The sequence below is a fragment of the Herpailurus yagouaroundi genome, unplaced genomic scaffold, assembly GCF_014898765.1.
Source record: "Herpailurus yagouaroundi ecotype Mexico unplaced genomic scaffold, PumYag 163, whole genome shotgun sequence".
In the NCBI taxonomy this organism is placed as follows: Eukaryota; Metazoa; Chordata; class Mammalia; order Carnivora; family Felidae; genus Herpailurus; species Herpailurus yagouaroundi.
Genome location: NW_024412404.1, coordinates 39,351,072 through 39,368,194, shown reverse-complemented (window position 1 = coordinate 39,368,194; position 17,123 = coordinate 39,351,072). Strand labels below are relative to the sequence as shown.

General features: G+C 40.1%; 1 protein-coding gene and 1 pseudogene across 6 annotated transcripts in view; both read left to right on the top strand.

Annotated features, from left to right (window-relative positions):
- Positions 1 to 17,123, top strand: part of ERLIN1 (ER lipid raft associated 1) — a 67,765-nt gene that overhangs the window by 33,006 nt on the left and 17,636 nt on the right. For 4 of the 6 annotated variants that reach the window (XR_005793607.1, XR_005793608.1, XM_040486144.1 and 1 more), the window contains exon 12: positions 9,025 to 9,133. Coding sequence is in view for 4 of the 6 variants with exons in the window: in XM_040486144.1 (XP_040342078.1) it covers positions 9,025 to 9,133 (109 nt within the window). In the remaining 2 variants the exon portion in view is untranslated. Of the gene's footprint in view, positions 1 to 2,050; positions 2,352 to 9,024; positions 9,134 to 10,193; positions 12,031 to 17,123 lie in introns of those variants that run through there. The other 2 variants (XM_040486146.1, XM_040486143.1) reach the window with 2 other exon arrangements.
- On the top strand, positions 10,298 to 12,035 carry LOC121036623 (histone deacetylase 2-like; annotated as a pseudogene).

Here is a 17,123-nt window from a genome sequence, read left to right as displayed (position 1 = left end):
AAACTTTAGTTTATAAAACTAGCACTCCAGGGGCACCTGGGTGGCTCAGTTGGTTACGTGTCCGACTTTGGCTCAGGTTATGATCTCACAGTTTGTGGGTTTGAGCCCCACATCAGGCTCTGTGCTGACAGTTCAGAGCCTGGAGCCTGCTTCGGATTCTGTGTCTCCCTCTCTCTCTTCCTCCCTCACTCGTGCTCTCTCTCTCTCCTTCAAAAATAAAAACAAACAAACAAACACAAATAAATAAATAATAAAACTAGCAATCCAAATCTGTTATGGGAGAAGCTATCCAGGCACAAGTATCAAGACCTTGTCCTTGAGGTTAGCCTTATGCTGAAAGGGACAGCAGTTTTATGCCATTTTGAAAAATGCTATTTGGATATTGATATTATATTAATAAGGCATTAAGAGGTAATTTGGTTATGCACTGTGACCATATTTGATGGCAGTTTCAGCAGAAGATGTGAATCAACTGGAGAGACTGTAGACCCAGGGAGTGGAAGGTGTTGGGGTGGGGGGGTACTATGAAGGTCAAGATGGGCTTTGGCCTAGAGGACAGGCCAGGGACTTGCAATGAGGGGAGGATTACTAGGGAAAGGCTTTGGGGAAGTATATTCCAGGAATATTAGAAATTAGTTGTTTTTTTTTTTTTTAATTTTTTTTTTCCAACGTTTTTATTTATTTTTGGGACAGAGAGAGACAGAGCATGAATGGGGGAGGGGCAGAGAGAGAGAGGGAGGCACAGAATCGGAAACAGGCTCCAGGCTCCGAGCCATCAACCCAGAGCCTGACGCGGGGCTCGAACTCACGGACCACAAGATCGTGACCTGGCTGAAGTCGGACGCTCAACCAACTGCGCCACCCAGGCGCCCCTAGAAATTAGTTTTAATAACAAACCCTGCGAGGTTTTGGTTGGATATATCTTGGCACCATGATTTTAATTTAAAAACAAAAACTGTGACAGATCTGGTGATTGACAAACATCTATCACAATCAGTTTAAACATCTAGCTTCTAAGTAGAGGCAAGAGGACAGATCAGGTGATTTCTTGAGATCTTTTCCACTTCTAGAATGTGGTCAAGAAAAGCAGAATCACAAATGGTTGATTATAAGGATATGAGCCTAGCCCCTTTGAAGCTCTGCCATTCTCATCCATTGACCTGTCCTCTTAAGAGAACCTGCAAAGATTCCAGACTAATTCTAGGTTGAACTTAGCTAGATGAAATATAAAAGTATATATGAAGGCATTTTTCAGGCCCCAAGTCACTATAGAAATGTTAGTTACCATTGTTCCCCAAACCCATCTCCTCGATCCTTTTTTTTTTTATTTAAAAAAAAATTGTTTTTTTCAACGTTTACTTATTTTTGGGACAGAGAGAAACAGAGCATGAACGGGGGAGGGGCAGAGAGAGAGGGAAACACAGAATCGGAAACAGGCTCCAGGCTCTGAGCCATCAGCCCAGAGCCCGACGCGGGGCTCGAACTCACGGACCGCGAGATCGTGACCTGGCTGAAGTCGGACGCTCAACCGACTGCGCCACCCAGGTGCCCCAATCCTTTTTTTTTTTTTTTTTTTAAGTTTATTTTTTTTATTTTTTATTTTTTTATTTTTGGGACAGACAGAGACAGAGCATGAACGGGGGAGGGGCAGAGAGAGACGGAGACACAGAATCGGAAGCAGGCTCCAGGCTCCGAGCCATCAGCCCAGAGCCTGACACGGGGCTTGAACTCAACGGACCGCGAGATCATGACCTGGCTGAAGTCGGACGCTTAACCGACTGCACCACCCAGGCGCCCCTCCTTTTTTTTTTTTTTAAATGAACAACTTCTCTCTACATTAGGACAGGAGCTTGTGTAAGGAACTTCAGGTCTAAAATACAGCTGTTAATGTGATAGCCACACTTCAGAGTGAGAGAAGATCATTGGCAATGACTCAGAGTCGAGTAGTGATGTTCAGGAGAGCAGTAGGGGAAATGTGTGTAAGGAAAGAGACGGATGATTATTGCACTGAAGTGTCCTGATGCCTTTGCTCTTGTTTGCCCCCACACAGCACAAATTGACCCCGGAATATCTGGAGCTCAAAAGGTACCAGGCCATTGCTTCTAACAGTAAGATCTACTTTGGCAGCAACATCCCTAGCATGTTCATGGACTCCTCTTGTGCTTCAAAATATTCAGATGTTAGGACTGGAAGAAAAAGCTCTCTCCTCTCTAAGGAGGCTCTTGAACCCTCTGGAGAGAGCCCCATCCAAAACAAGGAGAGCACAGGTTGATGCAAGAGGTGGAAATGTACTCCCATATCAAGATGTGGCCCAAGGGGTTAAGTGGGAACAATGGTTATATGACTCTTCAGATTCACACAGAACCTGTGCTCTGTCTGTTCTGCCTCTCCTGTGATAGCCCTGGCTTATCAACTGATTGCAGGGTAGAACCAACTGTCTGGCACCCAAATGTCTTCAGCCACAGTTTATCAAGTATCCTGTGTGTGTTCCCTTCTGAACTGGTACTCATAAATCCGGGAAAGTCTGATGCTAAGATACTGCCTGCACTGGAATGTTAGACATCAATTATATAACAAGCTGTGTTTTTCTAAGCTGAGATCTATTGAATAATGTTTACATTGGTCCCCGGGGAAATGTGTGCTTGGCCATTCGAGACATAAGAGGCCAGAGAAGATGTCAGGATGCGGTAAGTGTAAAGACGACCAATCACGCCTGGGGCCCAAGCTTTCTTTGGGGTCCAGTCCCAGCATTCATCCGTGTGATTAGCATCTAGTCCACTGAAGTTCTCCAGGAAATGATCTTCCACTTGAGCAGTGATTTACTTAATATTATTTGCACCTTTTTTTCCCTATAGTTGAGTTGGTGGCCTGCTGAGATATGTACCTTGCCACCCAGCCAGGGATTCCTAATCACTAGTTATTACTGCATTAGTAGGCTCAGAGAGCTTGGTTTGAAGTTCTGGGTAAGATGAAACCTTTGCTTTGAACCACAGCTCTGGGGCCCCCCGCTTCCTCTCCATTGGATGATGACTGTCTGCATCACTGCCCCAGGCCATTTGTAACTAAGGTGCCTGACTTTTAGCCACTCCTTCCTTATGTGTCACTTCTCAGCTCTGGCTGGCCAAGAGCGGGACAGGGCTTTAACCGGAAATAGCAGCATACAGTTCCCACCTGTTCACTGCACAGTATTGTATCATAACTGCAGGAAGTTTTTATTTGTAAAACTGGATTTGGGGTACATTTATTTGCCCCAGTACCTCTACCTGAAGGCCGAATCCTAGGGCTGCCATGGTTACTAGCACACTGATTCTCCTCAATATTGTTCTTCTGGAGCCTACATAGTATGGGACAGAGTAACTTAGAAAGCATCTTTGGTCATCTTTGTCTCCTTTTTTCCTGGCTCTGAGATTCTGAAATCAAAGTTGTTCTCTGGCTCTCACCCTCCCTAGGAAGTCAGGATTCCACTGACTTCCTGGGCAGCCAGGGGATTTAATCTCCCTTGAGAGGATGACAGAGTGCGTTACGAGTTTGCCTGTGGCTGTGGGAGACCTATTTCATCTGGGCCTTTTCCCCTTCAGATTAGCTTTCCTGAAACAGTGTGCCCCATAGTTAGGCCTGAGTTTGTAGCTTGTTAAGACACCTTTCATGAATACTGTGTTCAAGCCAGACAGAAAAGTCATGGGGCCACTTCCAGAAACCTTTTTGCTGTCAGTCCTGTCAGTCTCATGACAGCTTGTGGGTTGTGCCAAACACTTTCTGTGGGGAAGGAATCCCAGATTTGAGTGGGGCTTTTCCCTGGGCCTTATACTAGAGAGGCATTTGTAATAGGGAGAGAATCCTTTTTTCACTTTTGCTTATTATATACACTCTCTTTATGTTCTCTAGCTCTCCTTCAAAGAACCTTTGAAATAGAAGAATAAACTCTTCACCTGTCATGTATTGTTGCTGCAGATAGGTAATGATTATTGTGGGAAATTTGGGTCATTGACCTTTGTGCTTTCATTCCTAGAGATGTTTCCTATTCCCATAAGCTAAAAGCCGTTGCCCCGAAGTGTTGGATGTGGGTTTTCTTACAACCCCCCCCCCGATGGCAGAGTTGAGGAACAGGGAACTAACTTTGTGAAGTTGTAAAGAAACTACTTCCACTTAAACTCTCCCTGGAGTGTGCTTCCCAGCGCTCGCTCAGGCTCTAAGTCTATCCCTCCTGCAGGGATGTTCCTTTTGGCAAATACACACTGTAATCTTGAAGTCTAAATTTATATGTGAAATGCTACCTTTTTTAAAAAAGAAACTAAATAAAATTATTTTACTATCAGTGATTTGTATTTTTTCCTTATGTCTCCATTCTTGTCTGTTGTCTTCACATGCCCCTAAGGCTGTCTTGCCCATTTCAACTAGGTAGCCAGTTTATTTATTAGCTTAACTCAACTGTAGAGGCTTTTCTTACACTCTTCTCAGAATACTGTTTCCTGGGTAGAAGAATCTTGAAAGCAGGGTTTCTGCTCTTCCTGACTCACAGAATGTAACAAGGAATGTTCTGATTCTTGGTGGGATATGGCCAGCAGCCGAAGAGGAAAGGGAGGCTGGAACGTCATGCCCTTTCTAAGTGAGTCTAAGAAGGGAGGAAGGGAAGAGACAATTGTACTGAGGAGGAGGAAGGGCAAATTGTACAAACTAGAACTGACTTCACTAATTCAGGTGTTAGTCCACAAGCCAGGGTTGGACCTGCTCTTTCCAAGCTCTCACCGTTCCCTCATAGGGAACAATTTCACAGTGATGTTGGGGCAGCAGGGCTCAGTAAGGGGGAGTTTTGGGGAAAGCAGCCCTTTACTTGGGTTCCGGTGGAATCCAACCCCATGGTAACCTACATCTGCTGCTGCAGACCAGGGGAGTTTACCTAATTCAGGTGTTAAGTATTACGTATTAAGATGAAGTGATTTAGAACTAAGTGATTCTGCCTCTTGCTGGGAGGAAGGGATTTTGTGAATTAGAATTTGTGGCTTCTCGTTGCTTTGGGATTAATAAATCCCAGATGTGTGCATACAAGGCTCTTAGTCATCTGGCTCCCACTGACCTCTCCAGCCTGGGTCCTTAAATGTGCTTTCTCTCTGCCCCTTTGCATATATTGTTCCATCCACCTGGCTCATTTTTCCCCCTTACATATAGCTCTAATTTTCGTTTGCTAACTCCTGGTGAGTCTTCATGTCTTCAGAAAGGTCAACTGCTGGCTCAGGTCAGCATTCCACATTTCTGTCTTTGTACTATTTCAAATATCTCCCATTACCTGTTTCATGTCTGTTCTCACAAGTGTCCAGCTCTTTGGGGTAGGGACCATGATTCTTCTCTTCTTTGGAGTGGTATCTATTGCTCGGACCTGGCCCATAGGCATTGGTGAGTTTTGTTTCATGAGAGAACAAAAGGGTGAATGTGAAATGCAAGAAAGGGAGTAGTGGAGGAAAAAGGACATAGAGATTAGGGTAGAGTGTCTATGTCAGGACTTAATGTGTAACCATGGGAAGTTACCTAACATCTCTGAGCCTGTTTATACATCCTTACAGCATTCTTCAGTGGGTTCAGCAGCATATGTTTAGACACCTAGCATAATGATTTGTGCATGGTAATTGTTGGGGTGCATTTCTCCCTAGAGTAGGGGAGGCTGATCTGGGGTTTCCAGGGTCCCCTTCCACTCTCATACAGAATGTATTAAGGGAGCAGTGATTTCTAGTAATGAGAATCACATAGGAACTGGAATCTGATTTTTCATGATGGATTTAAAAAAGGAAGAAGAGACAGAAAATGTGTCTGCAGCTCTAAGATAATCAAGCCAGGTGTCAACCTTTAACCCAAATTCTCTCCCCAGACTTCACATGCCATGACATTTGGGATATTGCTACCTCTAACAGTTAATATTTGTAGAGCACTTGACATTTACATGCACACTGAGGATGTAGTCAGTTTTCTGTAGTGATTAACAGGTGTTGGGTTGTTGTTTGTTTGTTTTTTTAAGTTTGTTTATTTTGAGAGAGTGAGCAGAGGAAGGGCAGAAAGAGAATCCCAAGCAGGCTCCGCACTAACAGCGCTGTTAGCGAGGAGCCTGACGCAGGGCTTGAACTCTCAAACTGAGACCATGACCTGAGCTGAAACCAGAGTCAGATGCTTAACCAACTGAGCCACCTAGGTGCCCCAAGGGGTTGGGTTTTACACTTAAACAGTTCCAAAGAATAGAAGAGGAAGAAAAGGTGGCAAGCATGACCAAAACACTACAAAACAAACAGCTACCAATCTTAAAAATATCAACACATAATTTAGCATCACATTAAAAACACTACACCACCACCAAGTGAGGATAATTAGGAACACAGGAATGGTCTAACACCAGGAAATCTAGTTTAGTAAAATTCACCACGTAAATAGAATTTAGGAGGCAATCACATGATGGTCTCACTTGCACAGAAAATGCTTTTGATATTTAATACCCATTTAAAATTTTTTAAGTCCTTAGTAAAATGGGAATAGATGAATACCTCTTTAGCCAGAGAAAACATATTTCTCAAATCATGCTAATTGATAAAATACTTTATAAAAGGATCCCCATTAATATCAAGAATAAAACATGTCTATCTACCATTACTAGAAGTAGAAAAAGGGAACAAGATAAAAAAATTTAAGGCAAATTTGTAGATGATATAATTGTACCTGGGAAATACAAGAAAATTATCTGAACATGATTGCAAAAATAGAATTATTCGTTGGTTAGATACAAATTTATTATTTAAAAAAATTGCTGCCCTATTTAAAATAAAACCTAAATAGATAAAGATAATGAAGGCAAGTTTTTAATAATAAAAAGGATGGGGAGCCTGGGTGGCTCAGTCAGTTGAACATTCAACTCTTGATTTCAGCTCAGGTAAAGATCTTGTGGTTTGTGAGTTCTAGACCTGTGTCAGGCTCTGTGCTGACAGCATGGAGCCTTCTTGGGATTCTCTCTCTCTCTCTCTCTCTCTCTCTCTCTCTCTGCACCCCCCTCAAAAATAAATAAACATTTAAAAAATAAATAAAAACAAGGGTAAAATACTTAGGAATAAACAAGAAATCTCAAGATTTATAGAAAAACATTAAATTGTTAAAGAGAAGTATAATAATAAATTAACTTACTCTATGGGAAGGAAGAAATAGCAATTATCCCAAAATCAAATTTATACATTTATGAGATCTCAATAAAAAATATCAACCAGATATTTTTTTGATCTAAACTAACATCCCAAATTTGATAGGGAAAAATTTAAAAGAACAGTCACAACAGTCCTACCTAATATTAAAGTAAAAAATCACAGTTATTGAAGTAGTGTACTGTAGCTTCTTTAGTCAAAGTATAGAAATGAATTATATATGAAAACTTAGTACATGATAAAGGTGCCTTTTTGAAAGCTTGTAACCTAGAGGGAAAATATGGATTATTCAATGGAGGTTAGAAAACTCTGGGGGAGTTGGAAAAAATACCCCTACCTCACATGGGGGGGGGGGTTACATGGAAATGTATTCTTGGTGGCTCAAACAAATACACACTTTTACTACTAGGAATTTATCCTTCATGAGTAATTCCCCCCAAATAAGAATATTCATCATAGCAATATTTGTGATATTTAAAGACTGGAATATCCCTGAATATTCATTTAAAAAGATTTTTTTTTACAATTCCCTTATTTTAATAAAGTAGGATACTAAGCAAGCATCAGAATGCCATAGGATGCTGCTGTGTGAAAACGGGGATGTGTATGTGTGTGTCTTTTTGTTTTTTTAATCTATAAGTTATCTCTCAAAGGATATATCATAAGTGAGTAACAGTGATTACATCAAGAAGGAAACCAGAAGAGTATAGGAAGAGAGACTCATTTCCACTTTATACCCTTTTGTATATTTTTTTTTGTATTTTATACCATGTGCATGTAACACCTACTCCAGTAATCATAAAATAATGTTTAAGGAAAAACAAAATAAAGTAAAAATGGTAAAAGAAAGCCTTCACTTAAATAGCGGTACTTTATAATCAGAATTTGGGTGAAATTCTAATTGTGCCTCTTGCTAAAAGTCTAACCTCAAATTATTTTTCCTTTCTGAATGTCAGTTGCCTCATTTACACTTGTGAACAAAAAGCCTACTGGACGTGGCTGAAGTGAAAAGTAAATGAGATTTCTAAACAGCTAAGCACAGTGTCAGGTAAATGTGATGGGTCCAGTATAAATTGTGGCTATCATTATATTTTGTCATTTAATCTTCATAAAAACCTTTTCACAAGAGGAAGAAAGTGTGTTGTTTTGGTTACCCCACCCCATTTTACAAGTGAGGGAAGTGGGCTTGATTCATAAAATTTCATGTCTCATTTTCTTCCATTCACATCTGAATTCAGAAAGAAAAAATTGTGACATGTAAGCTCCAGACTTGAGGCAGCAATTCCAGTAAAGTTCACGTCTAGACAATATGGGTTGCAAACCCTGGTTTTTCAACAATTAATCATTGCACATTGACCATGACATTGCTCTTCCCACTGAGCACAATCTTATTACTCAGTAAAAGATAATGTATGAAAATATCATATGACTTCACTCATATGAGGACTTTAAGACACAGAACAGATGGCACAAGAGAAGGGAAGCAAAAATAATATAAAAACAGGGAGGGGGACAAAACATAAGAGACTCTTCAATATGGAGAACAAAACATGGTTACTGGAGGGATTGTGGGAGGGGGGATGGGCTAAATGGGTAAAGGGCATTAAGAAATCTACTCCTGAAATCACTGTGGCACTATATGGTAACTAACTTGGATGTAAATTTAAAAAAAAAAAAAAAAAGATAATGTATGAGAGTGTGTGTAAAATAACCATAACTCTAGAAGATCACTCATTAGACAAGTTTAAGAGTGCTCAGGCCTTTTCAATCCACTGTAATTAAGAGTGTTAGTTTTTTTATGACCCAAGGGGAAATGTGATAAAGTACCATTTCACTCTCCATTTCTTGGTTCCAGGGTACTACTGTATTGCATTACTGTCTTTGGTCTTTTTCAATTGCAAGGAGTTTCCCAACCCAGAGAAGTTTGATCCAGGACACTTTTTGGATAAAAATAGCAGCTTCAGGTAAACAATACTTTGTGCCTTTTTCCCTTGGTTACTACAAATAAATCTACCCAAGTCATACACATGCACATTCTGGACAATTGTTAGCTTCACTGAGTTTATGGCATAAATAAGTAATGCACTGGTGATAGCCAATTCAATCAAATCAAATTGTTACAATTCTCCAAATCTGGATGAAGCCATTTAAGTTCGTACACCAGTAAGATCAGGTAAGTCATCCAGGAACTATTTTGTGTTTGGTAATTGAGTATAATGCATGGTTTTTTGTTTACTGTTTGTTTATTTTGAGAGAGCGAGCGAGTGCGAAAGCACAAGTGGGGGAGGGGCAGAGAGAGGGAGAGAGAGAATCCCAAACATGCTCCACACCAACAGCACACACACAGCCCTACACAGGCTCAAACCCATGAACTGTGAGATCATGACCTGACCTGAGAGTCAGATGCTTAACCCACTAAGCCACCCAGGTGCCCCCAATGCAAGTTTTTAAAGAAACCAAAGAAAGTCCAATTCAGGTGTCATATATCACCAGCTGACCAAGGAATTTGTTTTTGCATACTTTTGTCTGTTGATCTCCCCTTTGTACTACAGACTTTTCCAAAACAAAATGTACCCATTTCTGTTTTTTGCAAACTGTTAACCATTATTAATTTTCTGATTCCTGAAGCCAGGGGCCATCGAAAAGATCTTGGTCACTTTATCTTCTTTCTTCCCCTCTGAAATTCAGAGCCCCACACATCCTTGCCTCTGTGCAGGAGCTGGTTGGCTGGCTCCCAGTTATTATTCCCCATAAGGTCATACAGACAACTTAGGATTGGTCAGCACACATTTTTTTTTCCTTGTTATCCTATCCAATCATTTTATTGGTAGTTTCAAAAATAACAGTTGATATATTTTGCTTCTAATTGCAATGATAAGTGTTCAACATAAAAAATGGAAAATGCAGAAAAGCAAACCAAAAAAATAAAAATGTTACCCTACAGAGATAATCACTGTCAATATTTTACTATATACGCTAAGTGCTCTTGAGGTCTCCTGTCACCCTCTTCTCTCCACCTTTCAGCCTGCCCTTCTCTCCCGCACTGCCAACCCTGAGTTGGGTTGAGGCCACAGCACCAGAGGGAGAGGAGGAGCCAGAGCTGGGAGCCAGCTGTGGCCTGGGAGTACATGGCCTCCTATTAGGAAGGTGGCAAGAAGAAAGTCTACTACCAAGATGGTGACATTGGAAATTATTATTATGGACAGGGTCAGCCTATGAAATCTCATAGAATCCTCATGACCCATAACTTGCTGTGAACTTATGGGTTATATAGAAAAATGAAAATATACAGTTCCCATAAAACCACGGCTGAAGAAATGACAAAATACCACAGTGATGAGTATCTCAAATGTCTGCATTCAATAAGATCAGGTAACATGAATATGTCTGAGTATCGTAAGCAGGTGCAGAAATTTAGTGATGGAGACAATTGCCCAGAGTTTCATGGACTCTGAGTTTTGTCAGCTTTCAACTAGTACTTGGGGCTTTGAAGTCAAACAAAACCTCAAACCGATATGGCTGTTAACTGGGCTGGAGGATTACATCATGCTAAGAAATCCGAAGAATTAGGATTCTGTTATGTTAATGATACTGTACTGTACTTGCCACCCTTGAATTCCTGAAGTATCACCAGAGAGTCTTATATATTACTGATATTCATCATGGTGATGGTGCTCAAGAAGCTTTTTATGTAACAGACCATGTAATGACTGTATCTTTCCATAAATATGGGGAACACTTACCTGGAACAGGAGACTTGAGGGACGTTGGTGCAAGAAAAGGCAAATACTCTTGTCAATTTTCCAATAAGAGACGGTATAGATGATGAGTCAGATGGGCAGCTATGTAAGCTTATTATCTCAAAAGTGATGGAGATGTATCAGCCTAGTGCTATAGTTAGTGTGGTGTAGACTCACTGATGAGACTTGGTTGCTTCAATCTGATGGTCAAAGGTCATGCTAAATGTGTAGCAGTTGTAAAAACTTTCAATTTACCATTAACTGATGCTTGGGATGGGGGGTGGATAGACAATCTAATGTTGCTTGATATTGAACATGTAAGACTGCAGCCCACCCATAATTGTGAAGTTTCCAGTGAATTGCCACATAATGATTACTTTGAATATTTTGGACCAGTCTTCAAACTGCGTATTGGTTCTTCAAACATGACAAACCAGAACACCACAGAATTTATGGAAAAGATAAAACAGCATTTATTCAAAAATTTACACATGCTACCTCATGCACGTGGCATCCAGATTCAAACTATTCCAGAAGATGCTGTTCAGGAAGACAGTGAAGACAAAGATGGAGAAGATTCAGATAAGAGAATTTCTATTTGAACATCAGATAAATAGATAGCTCGTGATGAGGGATTCTCAGTTCTGAGGATGAAGGAAAAGGAGATTGTAGAAATGCTATCATAAAGAAAAAGTAAAGAAAGCTAGAAGCAAAGAAGACAAGAAGGACACTGAGGGCAAAAAAAAAGTAGATGTTACGAAAGAAGAGAAATCCAAGGACAAGAGTAGTGAAAAAACAAATACCAAAGGAGCCAAATCAGAACAGCTCAGCAACCTTTGAATTAGAGTTTCACCAATTTCAGAAACCATAAAAAGGAGAGAAAAGGAAGGAAGAATTTTTTTTTTCTTTTTGAAGACTTCTGGTTTCATTTTATACTAGCTTGGCATGGACTGTTTATTTTCAAAATGGCTTGTTTTTGTTTTTGTTTCGTGTGGCAAGTTTTATTGTGAGTTTTCTAATTATAAAGCAAAATTTCTTTTCTCCATCATGCTTTATGTAGTAGTATTTAAAATTGATGTTACTCTGTCCAAAAATCGATCTATTAAAAGAAGTAACTGGGAGGCGCCTGGGTGGCTCAGTCAGCTGAGTGTGTGACTTCGGCTCAGGTCATGATCTTGCAGTTCGTGAGTTGAGCCCCACATCAGGCTTGCTGCTGTCAGCACAGAGCCTGCTTTGTATCCTCTGTTCTCCTCTCTCTACTCCTCCCCCATTTGCATTCTCCCTCTCCCTCCCTCCCTCAAAAATAAACATTGAAAAAAAAGAAGTAATTGGACTTTCTGAGCTGATTTTTCCATCCTTTGTAATTCTCTTTATTAAAAAACAATTATACTTGGAGGAAAAAAACCCACAAAACTACAGTAATTAATACTGTGTGACTCTGGCATACAGATAGACGCATAGATTGAAGATATAGAAATGGATCCAGAAATGAAACCTCACATAGTCCATTGATTTTCAATAAGGGTATCAAGACAACTTAATAGGGAAAGAATAGGTATTTCCACAAATGGGGCTGGGATAACTGGATATTCACATGCAAAAGAATGAAGTTGGACCTCTTCCTTAAACCATACACAGAAATTAACTCCCAAGTGGCTCATAGACCTAATGTAAGAGTTAAAACTATAAAACTCTTAGAAGAAAAAAGGAGGAAATCATGACCTTGAGTTAGGCAATAGTTCTTGAAATGACACCAAAAGCACAAATAACAACAAAAACAGATAATCTAGACATCATCAAAATTTTAAACCTTTGTGCTTCAAAGGACAGCATCAAAAAAGTGAAAAGATAACCCACAGAATGGGAAAAGATATTTGCAAACCATATCTGATGGAACTTGTACCCAGAATATATAAAGAACTCTGGTAAGTCAGCAATAAAGACAAATAACCCAATTTCAAAAATGGGTAAAGGGCTTGAACATTTCTACAAAGAAGATATATGAATGGCCAATAAACAAATGAAAAGTTCATTAAGATCACTAGTTACCAGAGAAATGCAAAGCAAAGCCACAATGGGATACCACTTTACACCCACTGTGATGGCTAAAATAAAGACAGATAAGAACAAGTACTTAAATAATATGGAGAAGCTAGAATCTTTATGAATTTCTGGTGAGAATGTAAAATGGTGCAGCCACTTTGGAAAACAGCTTGGCAGTTCCTCAAAATGCTAAGCATAAGATTACCATATGACCAAAAATTTTGCTCCAAGGTATATATACCCAGAACAAATAAAACCTATGTCCACACAAAAACCTGTACAAGAATATTCATAGTAGCATTGTTCATAATAGCCAAAAAGTAGAAACAACCCAAATGTCTATCAACTGGTGAATGGATAAACAAAATGGAATAGCCATACGATGGAATATTATCTGGCCATAAAAAGGGAATGAATACATGCTACAATGTGGATAAACCTTGAAAACATGCTAAATAAAATAAGCCAGACACAAAAGATTACATATTGTATGATCCCATTTATATGAAATGTCCAGAACAGGCAAATCAATAGAGACAGAAAGCAGAGTCGTGATTGCTTAGGTCTGGAAAGTGACAGCAAATGAGCACAGAGTTTTGGGGGCTGGGGGTGAGCTGATGATAATATTCTAAAATTAAACTGCAGTGATGGCTGCACAACTGTTTTCTAAAAACCGCTGAGCTGTACACTTAAATGGATGAATTTTATAGTATGTGAATTATATCTTAATAAAACTTCTTTAAAAGAAAGAATATATATACAAGCCCCAAATTATAATTAGAACAAATTGTCCTGATAAAATAGAAGCATGATGACTGGAAAGTACTTCATGGCTCATAGGTGTCTTCTAAACCCTGCCTCAGGATATGCAGTGTCAAGACTCCGGTTCAAGACAATATCCCAGCAGAAGGCATGCGGGAACGTCAGAAGTATGGGATTGAAACAGGCCAGTAAGAAGAAGGGAAATTTCCTAGTACCAGGCACCAACCAGAACTGGAAGGAATTGGGCTACTTACAGGGAGTCAGTCGACAGTCCAGTCTAGAGTTTCCAAGGGGCCTTGGTGAACTCAGACTAGACAGGCTGATGTTGATGTATGAGGAGGATTTGATTTCACGCATAGGTCTTGTCAGGTAAATAGTAGGTATTTCTACACGTTTGCAATCACAACAAGAAGGATTTAGGGCAAAATACCATCGGCCTTAGTGATGTCAAATTTTAAATCCCAAGACTTTTACGTAATTAGATCCAAAAGTTAGATTCAGAGTGATCATTTCTAGTTCTGAATTTTTCCTGAAGCTGGACTTAACTTTATATTTATGATTGTTTGGGATGAAATATCTCTCATGAATTTCCATTCTCAGGGCTCTTACAAGCCACACTCAAGAAGCTTGCTCAGGCCTTTCCTTCCTACTTTCGTTCCCTGTTAGTTTCTAACATGGAAGGGATCTGTTGATCTTCAGTGATGCTCCAGTTGCTCAAACTGAAAAAAATTTTCTTGCAGTCTTAGATGACAATTTTTTATCTTTAGCATTAGTGCTTACTTCAGGAGGGAGCATAGAATAGAACAGAGCTAATAACAGGTTTTCAAATCTGATCATTTGTGACATTTTCTAGCTGTGTGACTTGGGGTAGGACCAGACTTTCTTGATCTTCATATAAAAAGTGGAATTGATAACACCTACCTTCCAAGGTTAGGAGATTGAGGATGAATGAAACGTATGTATTTTCTCTGACAATTAGAAGGAGCTCATATGTGATGGTTTTTTACTCTCAAGTCACTGAAAATTCTCCCATAGTCAATGCAAATTTAAGTTTTTAGACATTCTTTTTTTTAAGTTTATTTATTTTGAGAGAGAGAGTGTGGGGTAGGGGCAGAAAAGAGGGGAGCAGGCTCAGTGCTGTCAGCACAGAGCCCGATGTAGGCCTTGAACTTATGAAGCATGAGATCATGACCTGAGCTGAAATCAAAAGTGAGATGCCTAACCAACTGAACCACCCAGGTGCCCCAGTTTTTAGACATTCTTTGTAAACCATTCATTGCTTTTTCCCATTCTGTTTCCTGGACTCGTGTGAAATTCCAAGCTTAGGCACTATTCAACCAATTAATACTTGTTATTATATTTCTCTGGTATAATAGTGACATTGGGTCTCTCTTATACTTCTCTCTGTAATACTGTATTTCTCTGAATTTAAGATGCCATCTGTTTGAAGATACGTCTAGTTTCAGAGACATTAAAATGTGAAATAAGAGCACATATAAATATAGTTGCCCCTACTACTTTTGGACCCATGGTCCGTTGCTCAAAGTCTGATGTACATTAGTCCCTTCATCCCAGATGACCAGATCACTTAGAATCAGGCTTTTTTTTTTTTTTTCAGTTAACCTTCTGCCTGATACCGTGATACCTGATATGATGTCATATCAGTAAACACACATTACATTAGTTTTTTTCAAACTCAGAATCACTTTACTCCAACAAGGATAAGGATTACACAGGTACAAGCTATTGACAAATTAGGCAATACTGGTACACAGAACAGATTCAGAGTCCATGCCGTGCATGCTTTCCACTGGCTGGAGGGCAATCTGAGTCAACATGTCACTGAACCAATGATTGCCCTGTTGGAATTAGGGTTCGTGGGGGCATATGGAAGAGCTGGTTTTCTGAAATTCCACTTAGTCATTTCCTGCCCTGTTCTAAAGTCAACAAAATGTAAATGCAGAGGATGTAGTTCATTATTTGTTATTGCTTTTCAACATTTGTTTAATTCTGTTCTATAATTCACGTATAGGCTTGGGACTGGGAATCCTGAAACAAGATATTGCCTCTGGGCTTAAGGACCTTATATTTTAATCAGGGAAGACAAACAAGTAAGCCAACGATTACAGCATAATACTATGTAGAGAAGTGTGCACAGAGTTTTATGAAACATAGGGAAGGACACTGAATCAGACTAGGGGTAAGTGAAAGGAAAGATTTAGAGAAAATGATGTCTAAACTTAGATTTGAAACACAAATAGGAGGCAGATAGCTTCCAAGTGGAGAGAGAGAAGGTATCAAACCTCTTTTCTGTTGGTGTATCTTACCATAATTTTTAGAGATTGGGGGGAAACATGCAGAGGCTTTGAAGGATTGTGGGCTCTTTGGTATGGCTAGCAGGAAGGAAAGGTGTTGGGGAAGAGAGAAGAAGATCTGATGTGAGACAGGCAATAAACACAAGGCCATAGAGAGCCTGGTTGCCAGGGAAAGAGCTTGAACTTAACTGAGGAGGGTGGAGAACCAAAAAAAGGATCTGAACAGTGATGGGAGGGGCGAACAGGAGACAAGGTGTGGTTTGCGCCAAGAAAAATGTCGCTGGCTGCAGTGTGACACATGCAGTGAGAGGAGGTTGAGTCCGAGGCAGGAAGGCAGATCCAGTCCAGGATGAATGAGAACAGAACTGAGACAATGGCGGTAGAGGTGAAGAGCATGGGGCAGCTGTGAGGATGGTTAAGAAAGAGAATGGAGAGGGCTTAGGGAGTGAGGACATTTGGGAAATGGGTGAGAAGGGAGAACTTACAACAGTTCCCATGTTTTTGACTTGGGCAACAGGTGGTGCCGTTTCCCAAGAGGAGCGGCTAAGAGACACTGTGTTTAGATTCGAAGGGTTGCATTTGAGGTCCCTGAGGAACAAGCAAAAGGGGAAAGCATCCTAGTCAAGGAGATAAGAAATTAATCAATACACCCAACGTATACATAGCACTCCATAGTTTACACCAAACCTTTATCTAAAAGTGAGACATGACTGGAGCCGACAGCGTGGGGGTGAGGTCTGAGGGGAGTTTACCTGGAGGAGAGCAGCCAGCCTGTCTAGGGAGCACAGAAATCCAGCACTGGAGGTTGGGGCTAGATTCAAAAACTAGAGGAAACCCCAGAGGATTTTTACCTTCTGCAAAATCCTGAAAGGGCTGCATTTAGAAGAAAATGAATTCAAGAGTATTTATCCTGAAAAACTGGAGTTAAAGATAGTAGGAAAAGGGCATTTTGGGTTCACCTCTAACTCTTGAAACCAACTGAAAACAAAATAAAATAGCAAAGAGTTAAAAAGAAACTTCTACCTTCAATAAATAAGGAACATGTTACAGAACGAAACTGTAAAGAATGACTGCCAGATGAAATTAATTTTGAT